This window comes from Dendropsophus ebraccatus, chromosome 2 (genome assembly GCF_027789765.1).
Source record: "Dendropsophus ebraccatus isolate aDenEbr1 chromosome 2, aDenEbr1.pat, whole genome shotgun sequence".
Taxonomy (NCBI): Eukaryota; Metazoa; Chordata; class Amphibia; order Anura; family Hylidae; genus Dendropsophus; species Dendropsophus ebraccatus.
Genome location: NC_091455.1, coordinates 182,922,149 through 182,944,169, shown reverse-complemented (window position 1 = coordinate 182,944,169; position 22,021 = coordinate 182,922,149). Strand labels below are relative to the sequence as shown.

The 22,021-nt window shown below is 41.7% G+C and overlaps 1 protein-coding gene across 3 annotated transcripts in view; it reads right to left on the bottom strand.

Annotated features, from left to right (window-relative positions):
• Nucleotides 1-1,140: 1,140 nt before the first annotated feature.
• Nucleotides 1,141-22,021, bottom strand: part of NUB1 (negative regulator of ubiquitin like proteins 1) — a 43,462-nt gene continuing 22,581 nt past the window's right edge. For 2 of the 3 annotated variants that reach the window (XM_069958853.1, XM_069958855.1), the window contains 6 exons: nucleotides 21,394-21,501; nucleotides 20,992-21,144; nucleotides 19,647-19,793; nucleotides 10,507-10,596; nucleotides 7,412-7,595; nucleotides 1,141-6,050 (listed from right to left, as the gene is read on the bottom strand). In XM_069958853.1, the coding sequence (XP_069814954.1) occupies nucleotides 5,896-6,050; nucleotides 7,412-7,595; nucleotides 10,507-10,596; nucleotides 19,647-19,793; nucleotides 20,992-21,144; nucleotides 21,394-21,501 (837 nt within the window). In that variant the 3' untranslated portion in view covers nucleotides 1,141-5,895. Of the gene's footprint in view, nucleotides 6,051-7,411; nucleotides 7,596-7,969; nucleotides 8,205-10,506; nucleotides 10,597-19,646; nucleotides 19,794-20,991; nucleotides 21,145-21,393; nucleotides 21,502-22,021 lie in introns of those variants that run through there. The other variant, XM_069958854.1, reaches the window with a different exon arrangement.

The window sequence follows — 22,021 nt, the reverse complement described above, 5'->3', positions numbered from 1 at the left end:
AGCTGATAAGTACTGGAAGACTTAAGATTTTTTAATAGAAGTGAATTACAAATCTCTGGCACTTTATGGCACCAGTTGATTTGAAAGAATTTTTTTTTTGGTGGACTACCCCTTTAAGTAATCAAATGCGGAAGGTTCGCGACTGTTCGAGTTCCATCGAACCTAGGATTTCCTGAGGTTCGATCATCTCTAATTCTGGCCACTAAATTACCATTGGAGCATTGCCAGCTCACTGGCCCTTTCAGTATCACCAAGTTCCATGTCATAATTACGACTGGCATTAAGTTTTTACATGGAGGCACCTTTTTAGACAATATGAGCAAGGTTTTTGGTCATAAGTCATGTCAAGCCAGATTTATAGATCTGGCAAAACTAACATTAGATTGAGATACCATGTAAAATAAAACAACCATTGCAACTACTGTCATTTGAAATAACTTTTGACATGGATGATGACATGCATGGATCATGATATGTCAATAGTTATTTCAAATGACAGTAATGCTTTAATTAGGAACAGAAAAAATTAAAATGACTAAAGTAGTAACACATGTGCCTTGTAACACAGGGGAAAAAAGGCATTGCTTAAAGGGGTTCTCCAGTGCTACAAAAACATGGCCACTTATTTCAGAGAAAACACAACTCTTGTCTCCAGCTCAGGTGCGGTTTGCAATTAAACTCCATTCACTTCAATGGAACTGAGTAGCAAAACCCCGCCCAAGCTGGAGACAAGAGTGGGGCTGTTTCTGAAAGAAAGCGGCCATGTTTTTGTAGCACTAGATAACCCCTGTAACAAGTACCACTGCCTGGCATGTGCGTTCAGTGAATCAGGCACTTTTCCAACCTTCTCATTTGTATTGGACTCATAATACATTTGGGCCAATGTTTTGGAGCATGGTATGGCATTTGAGGCCATGCCTTCGCTTTTTGCCCATGCCAAGTCGTCTCCAGGTAGGTTGAGAGAAGTGCATTTTCCTGGTCTTTTTGGCACTTTTTTTTTCTTTTACCACAATGTTGGCATATCTATCATAGTAAATCCATGCCAGAGTCTCTGTGCATATTGCCTAACAATTCAATAGTACCTGCTTTAAAGAATGATGTAGTGTAGACATTCAGAACAAAAAGAACAGGAAACAGCCATAGAATTTTTTTCCCCCATTAATTTATTGACATGCTCCAACAAGTTTTTGAAAAGTTATCCCCACATAAAGAGGGACATCGAGAAACAGAGGAATACAAACAATCTGTATATTATAATCCATGTCATCTATTGCTGTCATCATCATTTACAAGGGTTCCATTGTTTGGGGACTCTCTTGGAAAAGCATACACTCAGTGTATGTTACAATACAATAATGTATCAAATAGAGGGAGATCATGTAATGTCTAACATTAGAGGTCAGAGATAGATTTGAACAGAAATAGTACTAGGGCTGTAGGTTGGAGTTTACAGAAAGGTGCCCAAACTATAGAACCACAAAAGCAAACGTTTATAAAAATGTCACTTTTTGTCTATTATATGGAGAGTAAGTCATCCAGGTTCTGTTACAAAGCATTTCTATGCATTGCATATCAGTATGACACATTATGTTTCCATTAGGTAAATGGATAATAAAGAGGATATTCATAGAATGAGCACCACCATATTTGTACATCTCTATACAAATGCTGGCGCTAATAGATTCCTAGAAATAAAGGAAATGTAAAGAGGCAGGAGCGTGTGTATAGTTGGTAGATCATGAATACTACTTTAAGTGTCAAAATACACAAAGAAGGCGGCTTCTGTATACAATGAATTCATGTATATTCTCTCACATTAAGTACTGCAGCCTACACCTGGAGATGATGCCTGTGGGTGAGGATAAAGAACAAAATCACCTGTAATTCCGTTCTCTTCCGTTCTCTAATAAAAAGTAAATCATCATGTGCTTTGTGGAGCCTACACCAAAGCTCGGCCATCTGCTGCAGACCTCTATGTTGTAATACGAGGATGTTACATAGAGAGTGGAGCTGCAGCCCGGTCACAGTCACTCTGCCTACAAGTCTTCTAATAAACACAATTGCCACTTTGCCTATTGCTAGAATACTCCTAATGGTATACTACTAATGGATTCACAGGAATTTCTGGCCCTGAGCTGCTGTAATCCAGCGCGGCCACTACACAATGTACACACTTTTAGGCCATCTTCGCACACTGTCTTTTTAGATCTTTAATAATAGCCACACCCAAAAGGTTGTTGAACTTGGACATCATTCAGTGCAAACCTAAATAATGTACCAACGACCATCAATGCAATAATGTCCGCCAAAGTATGTAAAACAACGGCCGTTATTTGTTACTCAAAACAACGGCAGTTGAGACGCTGTGTGAACATACCTTTAGAGAGGAACTATCAGCAGGTTAGATGGATCTGTCCCTATTGTGCATGGGGTGCCGAGGATGAAGGTATTTCTCTTACCTTCATCTTCAGGGCTGTTCTCATGGAGTTAGTCTTTTACTCTGTGGTCCGGTAAGACTGTTTGGGGCACCGGCCCCCATAGCGGCGATCCACTCCCGGCCTGCTCGCTCCTTCTAATGACAATCAATGGAACAGCGATATGGGGCAGGCATATCTCCCAATGCATGGCCCAGTGCTCCTAACCAGACAGAGGAGTAAATGACTAACTGCACAGAGATGGTGCGGAGGATGGAGGTAAGAGACATACCTTCATCCTCAGCGCCTTCTGCACAAGACGGAGCTATCAGCAGGTTAGATTTCCCCTTTAAGGGTGCGTTCACACCTACAGGATCTACAGCAGATCCGCAGCAGATGGTACAGATTTGATGTTGTGTTCAGTTATTTAAATGAAATCTGCTGCGGATCTGCAGCAGAAAATCAGCTGCGGATCCGGTAAGTGTGAATGTACCCTAAAGGAGCATTACTTGAGAGCCTACTATATTTCACACTACCCAATGTACACAGCCAAGAGTTCTACCTAAGTGTGCTACGCTCAGTCTGTACATGTAGGTGCCGTGGCACTGCAAAACAACTGATTGGTGGTACAGGTACAGATGGAGGTACAATTTAAGATATATTTGTCCGTCCTGAAGGAAAAGCAATACAGAATTTTTATCAACTTGGTATAAATGGATAAATATCCAAACAATATAACTCAAGGAATGGTAAAACATTTTTTTGTTTTTCTTTAAATTGACAGTATACCAAGTAATATAGAGTAATATTTAACACTGCATTGTGCTCTAAAAATATTGGCCATAGGAAGCCATTACTTCAGTCCAGTGAATGTTTTATTCATTTCAGAAGACAACATCCCTCTTATGCAGTCTTTCCACCACAACCACTGATAACGTTAATGTAGATAATTTGTTACTAAGGCCTGGTTCAGACTGCGTTTTTGCAATCCGTTTTAAGCAAACGGATGAAAAGCAGATGAATTTGAGTGCATCCATTTTAATCTGTTTATCCATTGACTTTCATAAAAAATAAAAAAAAGGGATAAACTAAAAAAAAATAAAAATGTATAAGTTATTTAGCTTACACAAAATGTGGTCAACCACGTGTATGCTAAAAAACAGATGCGGTTTTATCCATTTATAATGGAAGTCAATTAAAAAAAGAATGAAAACTGATACACACAAATGCATCCATTTTTTTGTATAAAACAGGGTCTGACATATTGGATTTCAATTGCCTGATCCTTCTATTCTCAAAGGGATAAGCAGCTATCTTGGCACTTGCCAAGCCGAGCATTCAGGTGTATGGAGGGTAAGGGGAGAAAGGGCTGTCCACTGAATGAACATTCAGCTACTGTGCGTTCATGGCTGCTCCCTCACTTACTGCCTGGGGTAATAGCAGGAAGGAATGGAACAAAGTAAAACATGACTTCAAAATCAGTCTATACACACAAATATGCATATATACATAAAATAGTAGGATTTTTTAAACTATCTGAAAAGCTGGTGATTTTTTTTAGATACACTGAAATAATAAATATATGACTACAAAGGCGGACATAACATTGAGTTCCAAAACACTGTATTATTCCTTAAAAGTAATTCTACAAGTGCAAATTTATTTTGAAATCAAGCTACAATACAGGAACAATACTATTATAAGGCACTTAAGTGATCTGTATCTATGGAGGTGTGCTTTCACTAACTTATTGGACTCTGGACAAGTGAAATATTGTCAAATGTCAGACTCCGCCTTCATATAAAAGGAATATAATTATTAGAAACAATGTGCGATCATCAGACCCCAGCATGTCACAATAACAACTATTACTATGTATAAAGATAACAAAAAATAGCTATATTGCAATAAAATTCTAAACTGGACACTCTTACTTATGTCTGAGGGGGTTGGTGAATAGCACTAGCAGTCTCTCTGTACTTTATAGAACACAGTGTAGCAGTAATGGCTGGAGTGCCTTTAACCATTATAATAATTTCTTATTAAGTTCTAACAATCTATAGAATGCATTTTGGCAAGAATACTGTCAAGACTATAGAGATACCTACAATAGTCACTATAAGAAACACTTTGAGAAATCACAAAACTTCAAATAAAGGGGTTGTCTGGAAGAGAAAAAAATATATTTTAAAAGGGGGTAGGGGTGCTTCAACATAATGGATATTCACCTGCCCGATCCCTCGCCACTGCTGTCCCGATGACAGCAGTTACCAACCTCTGCCAGACATCGCCCGGATGTGCAATGTAACAGTGGGGGAGAATCAGGCAGGTGAGTATCCCAAATTTTAAAGCCACTTGACCCCTAAAAACTTCTCTTTTATAAGCATACAGTGAAATTTAAAAGGAAATTTCAGATTTTTCTATGAAAAAAACCTGATCAATATTCAAGGGAATAAAATCACAACTAAACTTTTAACAGTGAGGCAGCTTAAAACGTAACAACACGGTAAGCCCTCCAAAAAGAGTAGTGTTCAAACGTCCCATCTGTGTACATGTAACAATTGGATGATATGCATTCCCCACTGCAGATACAAATACTAAAAACCTGCAAGGTGTTTAAAGGGGCAGTTAAAGTAAAGTGTTGGTTATTTTTAATGCATTTTTCTGTTCTAGCATTCCATTACTATTACCAGATATACTATCCCAAAATGCTGTAGTCAGCATATATAGCATACAAATCCTTTGGCAGCTGCTGGTGTAGGATTATATCCTAAGTCTTTGCTCATTTGATATTAAAATACAACATTTTGCTTTATTATGTGTAGTATGGTCTTTTTATAAGAAAGCTATGAAAACGACTGTGCAACTTTGTATGCTGGTGGCTCCGCACGTCGATTTCTTTATGGCTACTGACTAAAATGCCACCTACTGACTGCTGTGACCGCCAGCAATCAGACATAGATGGTAGAACTTAGAAATATGTCACCAATATCTTAGGCGAGACAACTGCTTTAAATTAAAGGACTTTTTATAGTTTTTGCATGTATTGTATATATTGCTGGGGACATACTTACCCAGCCTGCTTCCCTGCCACTGCCAGTTTCATGAGCATTTTGTTCCCTCTGTGATCCTGTCCTTTGTAGTTCCTGTCATGTGCCATGCAGACAGAAACTACCCTCTCAGCCATTCATTATGGTGACATCACAGGAACTGCAAAGAAAAGTATTACAGTGGGGACTGGATACTCAAGAAAGTGGCGGGGTAGCGGGCTTGGTAAGTATGCCTGTTATTTTCTCTGCAGCCGCAGCAGAATATATATATAAAAAAAAAAAAAACGTCCCTACCCAGACAACCCTGCTAATGCAGCATCAGCTACACAAACAATAAAATAAATATCAGTAGTTTTAAGGTGCTTTAAAAAGAACAAAAGTGTTCTTGAGAAATTGACAGATCTTTTGAGTTTATACAAGCATCATATATATTAGATTTTCTCAAGGTAAGAAAGATATTCCACAAGAACAAGCCCTTCTTCATCTAAGGTTAAATCAAGGTAATCCTCTTCATGTTCAGGAATGTCATCTAAAATTTCTTTAACCGGATCAATATCCGGTTCATTATGAGATGATGTGCTTGTCCCTGAATAACAAAAACAGGAAAAAAAGTGATCTATAATGTTTGTACAAAGATGGTTAAAGGGGTATTCCAAAATAATTAGAATTTGGATGCATTTCTTGCTGGTGTGAAAATAAAAAACTAGTGATACTCACCTACCCTGGTCACCCTCAGCTCCGAATCCAGCTCATACTGATCATTGCAGCTTGTCTCTTATCTCTGCTTTCTAGATGAGGAATTGGAGCACGACCACTTACTTGACTTACTGCCATCAGAGGTGTATCATTTCTGCTATTGATTGGTTGAGAGGGTAGATCCTGCCCAGCCATTACAAAAGCAGGAAGAAGCAGTGAGCAACAGGAGACCAGGAGGTGATAGAATAGGAGCTGCAGGGGACTGTGGTAGGTAAGTATCATTTGTTTTTTATTTTCACACCAGCCACAGCCAACTTACATTTTTTTATTATTTTACTGGAATACCCCTTAATTACTTTAGTGTGGATAACTGCAATAATATATGACTGGAATTAGAAAGTAAACTTTGAGCTATGATAGAGATTAACTTTACACAGGTCAGCCAATGTAACCTCAGCCTGTACTCACAAGGGGGATGTGGAAACTGTCAGACATATCGGTACATTTAGGGCATGTATACATGGGGTAGACATGCAAAGGACTAGTGAGTGAAAATTCTGCAGCATTGTTACAGTAATAGCAAAGTCGATGACATGTTAGGAAATCTCTTTATGGAATCTGCATGAAAACTGAACTGTTATGTGAATCTTAGAGATGAGAGCAACTCGTAACTCCTTAGGGCTGCATTCAACTTCTTCAGCCATCAGTATCCAAATGCCGATCGATTGGACTCCATCATGCTTCAGTTGGGCTAATCTCTAGTGGATTTCAATTCTACAGCACATTACTCTTTTTTGTGGATACATTGTGGATTTCTCTCTTCACTTAAAGGGAAACAATCAGCACCATTGTGCTGATACAGCTCCCAGCTGTATCCTATAGATCTTCTATGCAGCTGCACTACTATACAAGCAGTGTCTGCAGCGTTAGATGTATATGAAGGAAAAATGTGTTTTATTCCAGTGCTCAAAGCCAGGACAGGGGCAGCAAGTAGTCATATGGGTGGAGAGCCGTCCATGACTAGTCACGGTTCTCTGTTTCTTAGCACACTCTGCGGGGATGATTGACAGGCAGAGAGGCCACTAACAGGTGTGGGTTTTGCAATGCAATATATGTACCAAGGCTTTCTCTCCCTACTAATCCCATGCAATGTTACTGACCAAGGTGGGTTAATGCATCGTGTGCATCCCCTTCTATTTTGCAGCACATAGAATGAGAAGCCATAAAGCCTTTGCCTTTGGATTACTGTACCTGCAGATTCTGAAGAAGATGCATGGGACTCCTTGGAGTTTGGAGAAGTGTCCAGGTCCTGGAGTAGGTGAGGAGGGAGGATTCCTTGGTGGTGAGCCAGAATCTGAGATGCTAACTCAACATTACCCATGTAAAGCTGGAGAGCTGCCTTAGCTGCCTCAGGAGAAAACCCGATATACACCAGCTAGGAAATAAAGACATGTAGAGTAATTTTTTTTTTTTTTTTTGGAAAGGTTCAGAAAAAGCAAACATTTCTTCCATCAGATAAATCTTCTGTACAAGATAAAGTGATCAGGTTTACAGAGAATGACTCAAAATTGTTTAAGGTAAATGGTTGCAGACAAAATACTACACTGGAAATATTTTTATTCCCATCCCGTTCAAACTTTAATTTAATTTAAAAAATGTATTTATTTTATAAAAAAAAAAAAAAAAAAAGACTAAACCTGTTTCCACAAACTTGAATTGTGTGCAAAAAGATAAAAAGATTAACAGCTGTTCAAGAGGATAGAATCTTGATGTAAAAAAAAAGCATTGGTGCCTTTACACAGCACGACAAATCGAGTGGCCGGGCTGATACTTGTTTCCTTTGTGCAGCCACAGATACCTGTCCAGATCACTTACCTACTGCACTGCTTGAGATCCAGCATCCTGCTCTACTGGATCTCCCATCCTGTACCTTCAGGCCCCGTCTCTCCCGGTTGTCAATCATTCTGGAGGAGGCAGAGGCAGACAGGAGAACTGGATGCCGGATAACAAGCAGCCCTGATGGTAAGTATGCACTGCTAGTGATCTGGAAAAAATATGCATATTGTTGTCAGTTTTCCTTTAACATTATCTGCTGCACATTCCTTGTTTACACAGGCAGATCTGCGGCTGATAAATTTTGAAGCCTGTTCTAAAAACACGATCAGCCGAGTACCAGACATTTGCCCGGTCCTTAGCTGGTTGCTGTCATTTTTACATGGACTGATTACATTCGCTTTAAGTGTTGCATATGAATAGTCGGTGTCGGGAAGCCGATGCTGCACTCCTTTTTTTGAACCACTGACCAGTTCTTGCGCACAGTGCCAGTCTATTACTGAGCACCGGCTCGAGCTGAAGCACTGGAGGTGGGCCGACCGGGCCCCAGTGGGAGGAAACCCCCCTCCCCTCTATGACACGGCTCCATTAGAATAAATTGTTTCTTATATGATGGGGTCTGCAATGGAGAAATTCAATGAAGTTTCTAAAACAGAGCCAAACTCAGATGAAAGCCCATGATTGAAAGCCTATGGTCCCCTATAAGCCTAAAAATATATAAGGAGGACAGGGAAAATTCAACACAGAAAAATGTCATCAGTAGTGGTCTGTAACCCATTACCCCCATACAGGATGCGACAAAAAAAAAAAAAAAAGTCTCTGAAGGGGTTAATGAGAAGAGCTGGCAGGAGTAAGCAGACTGTCCTCATAAAGACATCATCTCACAGGGACTCTCTCTAGTATGTCCAATAGTTTTTTGGAAGATAAAGTAATGTAACATACAAACTAGGACACAAATGATCAGGAATGCAAACAAGAAGTATAGAAAACACTTGTGTGTATGAGGGAAGGGACACGGGCACAGAAAACAGATGGAAAACGTTCACCTTTGATCCATGAATAATAAATCCTTGGCTAATCTGCTCTGCTTTCTCCTTATTCTGCAAGTATTAGCCAAATGGTCTATATTACCTCCGTATGTGTATTTATCATGTCAGATTTATCAGCACTCTCTCAAGCCCTGACACTCTGCTACATCAGCATTTCTGCAGACCCCATGATCCGCTGGGCTGATGTGCAGAGCAATGGGAAGAATGATGTCCCGGACTGGAACATCCAGGTGCTTGCTGTGCAATCAAAAACCAAGTTATACAATAGCTTGGAGCTGCAGAGAATACATTAGCTCCCTGCCAAAAAACTATCCCCGACCATTATACTATATGATGAGGCTTACTTTAATGGCGTCTTGGAAAAACAAATGCTTTAATGTTCCTTTAATCCTGTATTAATGAGACCCGACGGGTGCTGTATTATTTTATTCTGGGTTTATTGGTCATAGAAAAGTTAGTCATGATATTATAAAGATGTGAGGAAGACGGTCAAAAATATAATGCTAACTAAGGCTCCAAGTACAAAGCTGTAATAGGTCCATGGGCCCTACTGTACCTGTGTAGGTCCTGTAGTGTTTATGCAGTTACATTCTGCATGAGGCATGGGGCCTTATATTGAGGAGGACAGTACAAAGTGCCAAATCCAAGGCAGCGTGTTTTCTCTGAAAAAGTAGTTCAAAGGACCCAAATTCTCTGGAAAAGTCCTCGCGATGACCATCAATGTTTGAGATGTGAATTTGGCAATTGGTAATGTTCACTGATCTCTACTGAGGAGTCTTATCATTTAATTGTGGTCCTAGTCTTCTTATTTAACTGGATATACAATTTATTCGGAAAGTCTTTCAAATTTTGTACATTTGGTTATATTGAGGCCTAAAAAAACAACAACAAAAAAACCAACAAAAACACAACGCAGATATAAAGATAAATGACGGCATTCACCAGCTGGACATTTAAAATAATCCGTCTTTATGGGACATACGAGGAGCAAGGGAGGGTGCCCGCAGTTTTGCGGTAAGACGCCGCTTTGTCAAAGGGTCTGACAAAGCGTCATCTTCTTGCGAAGCTGCGGGCACCCGATTCCTTCCTTCCCCGCTCCTCGTATGTCCAATAATCCTGGATTATTTTAAATGCCAAGCTGGTGAGTGCCGTCTTTCATCTTTATATCTGCATCGTTTGTATTCTATTGTTCGGGACTGAGCACCGCTAATAACTTCTAGGCACATGGTCTGACTGGTGCCATATGCTGTGGATTGGGACTGGAGCAGTGCCATCTGCTTTGCTTTATACGGCTTTTTATGGGTGTATACATAGGGTCATCATTGTAATCCACAAGAAATCCGCATTTTGTGCAGCATGTGAATCTTGGCGCAGAAACAGTGCAGGATTTTTCACCCTCTGTAAATGTAACGGTACGCTGGAAAGATATTGGACTCTAGTAATGGACATATAACAGACTCTTACCTGATCAATACTCTCTTGAGGCACATTGTATGAGCCACTGCCAGATGGATTATCACGGGGGATTAACAGCTCCGGATTATCAAGGAGAATCTATTATGGCAATAAAAAAATTTTTTTTCATTATTTATCAGAAAAACCTTGACACAAAACAAGATAGAGCTTTGACCATAGGCATCAAACCTGCGGCCCTCCAGCTGTTGTAAAACTACAATTCCCATCATGCTAGAGCTTTGGCTGTCCAGGCTGAGAACTGTAGTTTTGAACAGCTGGAGGGACGCAGGTTTGACACCCGTGGGCTAGAACTACAAGGAGGCTCTATGATTACTGTTTACTATGGAGCTACAGCTGCAGTCTGAAGGGATGAATAGGGGCTCGATCCGATCCTCCAAACTGCAGCTGTCACGTCGTAGTTAACAAAATCAGTAGTGCAACAAAATATCTCAGTGTAGTCTTAAGGTGCCATACTACGGCCAGAAAACGGTCAACAGTGTAAAGTGTAAGGGGGCCTCTCATCCCTCCACTTACAGATGATTTTGGAGGTGAGAAGGATTGGGCTAAATGGATTTTTAACACCCAACCCTTTAGTTCTAGGATCAATATGCCGCCGTCAATGCAGTCTGTTGTAGGCTTACCCCTTTCCCATAAGAAACACACATATGTCACACTCTCTCTCCGACTATACAGTATGTCCTGGTCACAGTGGGTCTCTGAAGTAAGACTCACTGTGGTCAATAACTTTTGACTGTTTAAAAGTTATTTTTAATGACAGTGACTCTTTGAAGTATAAGAGATTTCATCTCATGTCCAGGAATACTAAAGGGGTTGTTAGATGAAGACAACCCATGCCCATATGACTCAACATATGACTCCTGATGAAACTGCAAAGTGGCAGCACAACGCATGGGGTATTCTCACCGGGTATCATTTGTCACAGGTCGTAAAGCATCATCTGTATTTGTGGATACGACAACATTATTTTGCAGCCTATACTACTAATAGTTGTTTATCTTCATACCCGGTCATACCCGCTTTAGTGAGGTGCACACACTTTACCATAGAGTGTTGCTTGATGTGTTTTAAATGTTTTTAATTTGTTTAAACTGTAAAACCAATAATAATTATATTGTCCAACATTTTGGTGTTCATCTCCATATACGCGCTTCTTTTTTCTCTTTGTATACATTATGTTCTTAAGTGCGTGTGTAGCACTCAGGTTTTGCCATTTTTTAGTACATAGTGGTGCCCACCTTCTTTGTTGTTTCACATGTGACTTAGGGTCCTATTACACAGAAACATTTTTACTGATTATCGTTAACATGAAATCGTTCACTATATTATACAGAACCATAGTCACAATGGCAGTACAGAGAAGAAGTTGGCGGAATTTGTTTGGCGCAAACACCCCTTCTGGTTTGCGCCAAACAAATTCTACCAACTTCTTCCCTATACTGCCATTGTGATTGAGAATCGGAAGATGGTAGGCAGCATCCCCTACTGATCCAGAGTGCATATTAGAGTCGTGCCTAATTGTGTACGACCCACTCAGGTGAGCGTGCATTTGGACACACATCCATGTTCTTCCAGAGTGTGTTTAGACCTGCACATGCAGCGCCAATTGTGTGTTTTTTTTCTCTTTGCATACACAGAACGACAGTCTTTAGCTATGATCATTATATCTATCATTACTACGATAGTTGACTCCATCTGATCCCAGCAAAAGAAGGAATGATGTGCAATTACACTGAACGATTAGTGAACAAATGTGGAATTACAGAGAACGATTAGCGAATGATTAACAACGATTTTAGGGTCAGATCCAAATGAACGATCAACGACACACAAACGATTTTTCGATTTTGCCTGTTATTACACTGAACAAATATTGTTTAAATTCAAATGATACCCGCAGGATAATCGTCCCATGTAATAGGGCCCTTACGGGGCATAGGGACATACTAGATGGGCCTCTATACTAGAGGACTCTGTTCTGGCAGACTTGAGCCATCCTTGCATTACATGGACGCCTATTCACCTAAATGACCACCAGCCAATAATACATTCTCAAGGGAAATGTCTGGCCAGCTGCGGCTTCCCTAGAAAAGACAGCTGTTTATGGGGGTGTCAGAAGTGGGAAGAAAGCAAGACAACCCCTTTAACTGTTTATTCTCTATATGACTGTTCACATAATTTCACTGTAGAAAAAGTGGTGACAGTCCTAGTTAAAGTAACGTGGTGCATTTCTTAATCTGGTACGTCCGGTTCGCTTAAGGGATGTTTCTGTTCCATTCACATTTCAAGTTCACGACCAAACAAAAACCCCTGGATTTTTATCATGACATCATATACAGGTCTGGAAGACAAGGAAAATCTCTAGCGCACACATTGCAGTTGGAATTGGCGGCTATCAAGTACCATGATTTCTATTCCAGATTGAAACCCAATGACTAGGAAGGTTACAGGTCCTTCCAGTACTTGCAGGCATCACCATCTTGTGAGTTTTTCTATAAATAATTATGTTTTCATAAGATATTATCACGTAGCTAAAACCATGGGGCGCAGAGGCAAAGTACTTCAGATTTCATCTCCATTATTTTTTCAATCATTCGATACGTATAATACGGATGCAGTGAGTAATGCTAGGACTTTATAGTGAGACTCACTTGAAGGGAAACACAACTGCTATACACGGGTCAACTACATGTCGGTATATATTGTGAAGATACAGCTGCTGAAGTAAGGAAAGGACTTTTTTCTCTACTAAGTAAAGGAATGAGTCGTAATCTTTAGTTTACCTATATTTTCTAGGTGTGGATCCAACTCCAACAGCCTCTTTACTTCCTACCAGACGCTGCACCTCATCCAACCACACAAGTGGTGACTGGCAGGAAATTTGTAAGAATAGGCCATCAATAAAAAATAAAAAAAATCCCAGAAAACTGATTTAAGATGCCCATACATGTCCAATAAATGCGGACTAGCCACTGGCAGACACCAAAAAGATCGAGCATTGATCGTTCAATGAAGAGTCGGGATGCCCCCTAAATAATAGACAGCTGGTTAGTCCCACCAAAATTGCCAGGTTTGGATGACTTTTCTATAGGGCATACTATATGGACGCCTTCACAGATCCCAAGGTCTTATTTAGAAATGGCTTTGGTAGCCAAAAAGAAAGAACATATAAGAGTGAGGACCCTCTCCATTATGTTTTTGAGGGGGGTTGCCCATGAGTTTCATTATAAACACCTTCTGACATTTGAGACAGTCACTGATGGCTAGAACAAACAGGAAGAAGCACTCAGTGTTTCTCTTCCTGTAGTACGAAGACCGAAAGCTCAACCCTTCATGCCATGCAGAATGAGCTTTTCACTTATGACATTACACAAGCCTCCTGGGACAATCCAAGCCCTGGGAACACATGGGATGTCACAGGGAAGCATAAAAATAGTAAAAACATACTTACAAGCCCTGATCACCAGTCCAGTTATTGCTTGGCCACCGCTATCATAGCTGATAGCGTTGGTCAGTATCCAAGGCAACCACTGTCAACATGACGGCAAGAGAATGTGTCCAAACTTCAAAAGAAAGCAATTTTGCTAATTACCCCTTTAATGACAGTAACACTTTAAAGCAAATGTACAATCAACACTACAAAATTTTTTGCAGCACTTGCTTGGCGCCATAGCGAGGATACCAGTGCCGTGCCTGTTTTCAAACCGTGCTCTGCCCCGTTTTCTTTTTGTGCACCGAGCCGGCTCAGAGTGTTAAAAGCATCTCCATTAAAATCAAGCAGGGATGCGTCATCGAGGGGCAGGGATATCGTCACAACGGGGGGTCGCTGGGCCTGCCCCCGGTGGTGCACAGGAAGAAACCGGCACCGGAACTAGCGGTGGTTTGAAAAAAGGACCACGCCACCGGGATCCCCGTTCTGGCACAGAGCAGGTACTGCAAAAAGTAATTTTCAGTAGTAGTGATGGTACATTTGCTTGAACGGCTTTCATGCTAACAGGAACCTCTAGGACTTAAGGGGCATCAAATATTTCCTTTAGGAAGATGAATAACCCAGCCGTGCTGACAGCACTTTACTTCTCCACAGTATCTAAGAAATAAAAACAAGCAGATCTCGAACACTGTGGTTGATGAGCAAGACATAGAGGCCCTTAAAATGATTTATCATATTAGAACCAGATGGAGGCTTGTCTTAACAGGATCAATAAATACAGCCGGGGGGAGAAGATGATAGTTCTGAAAGTTATTTTCCCCATGCAATAAAGGATTAAAAAGAAGGAGACCAGTGTTCTGAGATACTGAAGAGAAATGGGTGTGGAGGATTGCATTAGTTCTCTGACAAAGGTCAGACTGTCATTTAATGTCAAATACTTGGCAAAGCATGAAGTGAAAATAAAACTTACGTATAGCTGTGCAGCAGGGGTGTAACTGCAGGGGGTGCAGAGGTTGTGGTCACACCTGGGCCCTGGATCCGGGAGGAGGAGGAGGGCTAGACCCCTCTATCACATATGAGGAGACCAAAACTGTCAGTGACACATGATAGTTATTGGGGCCCCGGGGCTCTGTGCACTATGCTTTCCTCCACTGGTTATCACAATAAATCTATATTCTGGATTATGAACAGTCGATGACTGTTTCCAGGATCAGTGCTTTGTAGGGCAGAAGTCTGACTGACATTGATAATAAACACTGCTCATAGTATGGCTGTATGTTCGTTTTTGAAAAACCCTTTTCTTATCTAAATAGGTTAAAAATCCCGAGCTGGTCCATGTGTTAATATATTATTCTAGAGGTCTTTGCTTTTTTAAGGAGCTTTAAATCCTCTGCACAGGCAGATATTAAAAAAGGGACTTTCCCCCTATTAGATAGACTATCTTTACTGTATACTGGCTATAGATTAAACATGATGGCAATACAGGATGCAGTAAGCTCCTCGGCTCCCTCTAGTGGTGGTTGCAGAAAGTCAGAATATTAGGGAAGAATCACTATTGTCAATGTGGCAAATAAATATATATATATATATATATATATATTTTTTTTTTTTATTTATTTATTTATTTTTATTATTATTATTTTTTTATGCACTTTGGAAATTTTTGCGCTTTTCTCAATAAAAGGAAGTGGCTTCATATCGAAAGGGTATGGATTAGTGGCAAAGGAGTGTGATTTAAATGGCTACTGCAGCATGGACACCTTTTTTCAAAATCGCCAGGGATTTTATTGTTTTTACCCACCCCCTCCCCAGCGATCGTGAAAAAGGGGTCCCAGCTAAAGTACTGCTTTAAATGCAACTCTTGGAACAAACCAAGCTAAATACCAGCTGGTTTGAAATAAGACTAGGCAATCTAATACACTGTCCAATCCGTACTGCACACAGGAACATTGACAGTGTAAAGCATTGCGCGACACCTTGTGCAGGCTCTCCTTGGCTATCAGACACCTGTAGCTGAGGGTGCATGAAGGAAAACAAACTTGAAGACCAATGAAAGTATTCCAACCAAACGAAAATATGATATACAGTGGTACCTTGGTTTAAGAGTAACTTGGTTTAAGAGCGTTTTGGTTTAAGAGCTCACAGTTTTTCAAAATTGTGACTTGGTTTAAGAGCATTGCTTTGGTGTAAGAGCAACCTGTTCTGGGTGAGAGGGCGAATGGGGAAAGGGCATGGTCTGCATAGTAGGGTCTACAGCACTGTACTCAGGAATTCTCCCTCATCTTCCAAATCATAACAGACCCACTTCAGGCTGGGGCTTACATCAGGGGACAGGACTGCGGAGGTAATCTCTTCATAGCTGTAACCCCTCTCTCCCCGGATAGAGATCGCTGCATGTATGTGCCCACATATGTCCTGCTCATTCCTTCATGCTCCTTGCAGTCATGATTGGTCCATGCTGAACACACACCCTCTTTCCATTGCTGTCATGTGACCACACAGACCTCTGACAGCAGCCCTGCTTCTCTTTTCTAGCCTGTTGTACTAAGCTACTTCATTATGGGATTTTGCACCTCCATCCTGTATCTACAAACTGCAGCTGTTTTTTTCAGGTTTATGCACTTACTATACATTATACTCTACATCAGGGGTCCTCAACTGGCGGACCGCGGTCCGAACCCGGACCCCGGAGGCCAGCTGTCCGGACCCCTGGTCAGACCTCCTAACCGCCCCGGATCCGGTCCGTCCCGGGGCGGTTAGGAGGTCCTGCTCCCTACCGCACTGCCTCCCGCCCCATAGGCGTACTGTCCTTAGATGTCAGTACGCCTGTGGGGCTGGGGGCAGTGTCGATCCGGCCCCTGGCTGATACGCGCTCTGTAGGGATGTCCCGGTGATTCCCCAGCAGAGCGCGCACCACAGACCTCAGTGTACGCTGCCGGCCTGTCCTTCCCGGAAGTGCAGGCCGGCAGCGTACGCTGAGGTCACTGATGCGCGCTCTGCTGGGGAATCCTCGGGACATCCCTACAGAGCGCGTATCAGCCAGGGGCCGGACCGACGGGAAGAGAAGAAGACAGCCGCAGCGGGGAACGAGGTGCTAGGTGAGTTGTTTTTGTTATTTTTTTTTTCTGTCTGGGGGGCATCTACAAGGGGAGAGCGCACAGGTGGACTATATACTACAGGGGGGACCTCACAGGGGGCTATATACTACTGAGGGGGCTATATACTACTGGGGGGAGCGCACAGGGGGCTATATACTACTGGGGGGAGCGCACAGGGGGCTATATACTACTGGGGGGAGCGCACAGGGGGCTATATACTACAGGGGGGACCTCACAGGGGGCTATATACTACTGAGGGGGGTATATACTACTGGGGGAGCGCACAGGGGGCTATAAACTACAGGGGGGACCTCACAGGGGGCTATATACTACTGAGGGGCTATATACTATTGGGGGGAGCACACAGGGGGTTATATACTACAGGGGGGACCTCACAGGGGCTATATACTACAGGGGGAAAGCACAAGGGGGGCTATATACTACTGGGGGGGACCTCACAGGGGGCTATATACTACTGGGGGGAAAGCACAGGGGCGCTATATACTACTGGGGGGAGCTCAGAGGGGGCTATATACTACAGGGGGACAGCGCACGGGGGGGCTATATACTACAGGGGGAGCTCACAGGGGGCTATATACTACAGGGTGGAGCTCACAGGGGGGCTATATACTACTTGGGGGGAGCTCACGGGGGCTATATACTACTGGGGGGAGCTCGCAGGGGGCTATATACTACAGGGGGAGAGCACAGGGGGGCTATATACTACTGGGGGGAGCTCACAGGGGGCTATATACTACAGGGGGAGAGCGCACAGGGGGGCTATATACTACTGGGGGGAGCTCACAGGGGGCTATATACTACAGGGGGAGAGCGCACAGGGGGCTATATACTACTGGGGGAGCAACAGGGGGCTATATACTACTGAGGGAGAGCGCACAGGGGGGGCTATACACTACTGGGGGAGCAACAGGGGGGCTATATACTACCAGGGCAGTCACCCCCTTTGTACCTAATATCAAAGGCCTGGTGAGAGAGAAAAAAAATGCCAGTTTTCCCGCTAATAAGCAGCAATTCTGTATATAAATAGTTGAACGTTTGTGACAAAGTAACAAAACACGTTTCCTACTGATGTTCAGCTCGGACCTTCACCTGACAATAGACCCCGGTAAGTGGACCTTCACTAAAAGTTGTTGAGTACCCCTGCTCTACATGCTGATTGCTATACTGTACAGTAACTTATAATATCACAGATTCAGCTGTTTCTGAATGTTTTTGTTTTTTTTTTCATTTGTTTTACATGTTATTCAAAGAATAAAAACATTATTTTTGGGGTGTGGAACCAATTGTTTGCATTTCAATTATTTCTTATGGGAAAATTTGCTTTGGTGTAAGCGTGGATTTGGATTACAAGCACAGTCCCAGAGCAAATTATGCTCGTAATCCAAGGCATCACTGTATGTGATTTTATCCTGACCAATCATAATTGTGGGAGTAAGAAGGGGAGAAGATGGGCTTCTGCAAAATGTAGTGTCCTAGAGTAAAAGTGTAAAACAGTTGTCATGTGTTATGAGTTGGGAGTTTGCTCACTCAACAATGCAATACCGATGCCAGAAAATAGAATCCAAAAACAAAAAAATCATATAGTGCAAAGGCTTCAAATGGTCACTGTCTTTTCGAACAACTTCCCCTTATTTCGATGTAATTTCTCACATTTTTGTAAACAAAAAAACAGTTCGATAGTCTTGGCCACTAGGTGTCTACCTTCCCTGCAGTTTGCTGTCCACTGCCTGTTGTAAGGGGAAATCCATCTCTAGTAACAGCCTCATCAAGACGGCTCATAGAAAATAGGGGTGGGGTATACCCATTGCTCAATGCAAGTGAAGGAAAACGGTGTACCTATTGTAACCCTTTGCTTGCCTTGCTGCTGTTTATTCCATTTCTGCTCTAACCGCATCTTGCAAGTGCAAATGGCATCATAGTATACTGTATAAGCATGCCCAAAAACAGTGCCTGTTTGATGCTTAGGGTTCACTGCTTGCTGTTTGTTTTTTGAGCACCTTGCAAACCCAGTGCATTAGGAAACCACTTCTCTCCCCATTCGCCATCTATAGAAATGTACTGTATAAATCATTAGCTCAGTGCAGCCTGCAGTGTATTATTTCATTGCATAACCTTCTGTTGGTGTGGAAACTTTACATATAGCATGCTGGAAATAGGGGTACTTTAGGCATAAGAAAGAGTATGTTCTGTATAGCGCACCGCATGCTTATGCTGTCAACTTCTTCTTTATAATGTCTTTTAGCCACACCCTACTTACTAGACACTGTCCACTAATCTTCCTTGTTAACCTCTGACCTAAGGAGCAGGGGAGTGTGTAGTAGCCAAACAATTTATCTCACAGTTATAAAAAATGACAATATATAACAGAAGAGACCCAAAGTGATGCATGCTTCTGGCTTATCTGACCTCTCTGCTCATTTAGTTCTGCCAAAATACAAATTGGAAACCACTTAATGTACTTGGATTCATGTAATCGCTTGTGAGTGAATCATAATTGATTTCTTTAAGATGTGGAAACTGAAAGATATCAGTGTTTAGAGGGATAAGGGTTACTTGATGTTCTTTACTAGTGGATCACATACCTGCACTGCGTGGTCAATGTTTCCTTGCGCCTGACTCAGTGCTTCCGCTGCGGCAGTCTCAGAGTACCCCATCCCTCTCAAGATATTTATCTTATCCAGCCTCTTCTTTCTCTTCTCTCGCTCTTCCTTTCTAATCTGTGCTTTTTCCTAAAAAGCATTAGAGTATTCAGAATCAGTTAAACCTTCCATACTATTTTCATGGAGTTTATACGTTCATTGTACTTTTCGATAGAGGAACATTCACTATAATGCAACATGTTAGCACTAAACTCCATTCATGTAGACTAACACTGTACTTATGGCACTTACACTGGATATATTTGTACAGTCATATCTGGTGCCTCACCACATTACACAGTAAACCGGTGATGTATGAAGCATTGCTAGATTACAGTCTAGATCTAGGCAGGGGCACAGATTTCCTGGCTCGCATATAAGCAGGGAATCTAAGACCAAGATAGCAATGCGTAAAACATTGCTGGTTTACTCTACTTCTGGGAAAGGGCACAAATTCTCTGGGTCAGGAATAGGGAGTCCAGGCAAGGCATATGGAAAATTGGAAACAAATTTGCCATAAATTCTTAAAAAATATGTTTAAAATAAAAACATTTTTTAGGGTATAAACCCACACACCGTATATGCAGCGTATTTACTGCTGCGATACGCAGCAAATTAGATCTAAATAACTGAACACAGAATCAAATCTTCACCATCAAATCTGCTGCGTATTTGCTGCGTATTTGGTGTGTGGGTTTGTACCCTTAAACAATAAGTAATTTTCTGATAACACATTTTCTTTTATTGTAATACCCCACATACCAGGAGGATAGGGGTGGTGCTGTTTTGGCAAGAAAATAACAGTGTTTTTTCTAATCTTGAAAAACCCTATTAAGGTTAGAAAATAAGGGCCAAAGCCTGGAACGGATTATAAACAGAGAACAGGTAATGAAGGAAAGACTGAGATTTCTCCTCTTTTCAAATCCATTCCTGGCTTTGGCTTCACAAATCTGTCAGACATCTGTGTGTGTGAAAGGACCTTTAGGGCCCTTTTACACAGAAAGATTATCTGACAGATTATCTGCCAAAGATTTGAAGCCAAAGCCAGGAATGGATTTGAAAAGAGGAGAAATCTCAGGCTTTGATGTATGACCTGATCTCTGTTTATAGTCTGTTCCTGGTTTTGGCTTCAAATCTTTGGCAGATAATCTGTCAGATAATCTTTCTGTGTAAAAGGGCCCTAATTGTCTGATTAGTGCTACCACTGGTTTTTCTTTCAATTGTTTCATACACAACCCCCCACTTTCTCCGATGTCCCACCTTTCAGGCATACACAACCTGACCGTACCTCTCGTTTACATGCAATATGATTTGCAGCATGCTCCACATTGCCATCACAGGCTCTCAGCGCCAGGCGTGCCTCCTGAGCTGAACATCCCAGCTGTAAGAGAGTCTCCACTTTTGTAGGGTCTATGGACAGTTCATTATACAATCTGTTTGCCTGAAAAAAATAATTACACATTTCAGCAAATTCTAGTTTCAAACAATCCATGTTTTATTATATTAGGTACCAAGGTGCAGTATAAACAAGTCAAGTTTTATTTTCATATCACTGGTTTTATTTTATTAATATGCCAACACCATATTTTTATTTTAGACTATAAACAGCTATTTTAGGCATATACTGTTCATACAGTATATAAAGTAAATGAGCACATGCTACACATAACCTGTAGGTACAGTCTCTTACCTCTGCTAGTTTCTCTGTCGCCTCTCTGGCCTTTCCATTGTAATAATTTACTATCCCCTGCAGCAGATAGAGTCTCAGGAACAGCACTTTCTCTCTCCCGTAACTCCCCTGTAACAAGTAAAAAAACAAAAGATAAACAGAGGCCATTATTAAGTAATCTAATTTAGGAAATACTAACTATGTCTACAGTATAAGACCTCATCTAAGCTGCTAAGAACATTTCTGCTGACAATCCTGACGACTGCTTCCAAGTGTCGCATACTGTGAGTCCGGATCAACATATAAATAATCCAATATAAAACTCAATTTTAATGTAAACTATAAGATAATGTTAAGCAAGAGAGCGACCCTTATAAAGCACCCAGCCAAGATAATATAGCAGTGGGTTAGGGTAGTATTACACGGGCCGATGAAAGCCCAATAATAACTGGGCGCTCGTTTACTGGGCCTATTACACGGCCCGATTATCGTTTAACAAGGGCTGCAGGGACATTGTTAACGATGTCCTTACAGCCCTTGCTTTTACTTTATACATTACCTGTCCAGGCTGCAGGGTTTTAAGATCACAGGCCACTGCGGCCAGTGTTTGGCTGAGCGGCCTGTCAGCTGAGAGCGCACAGGACCCGGG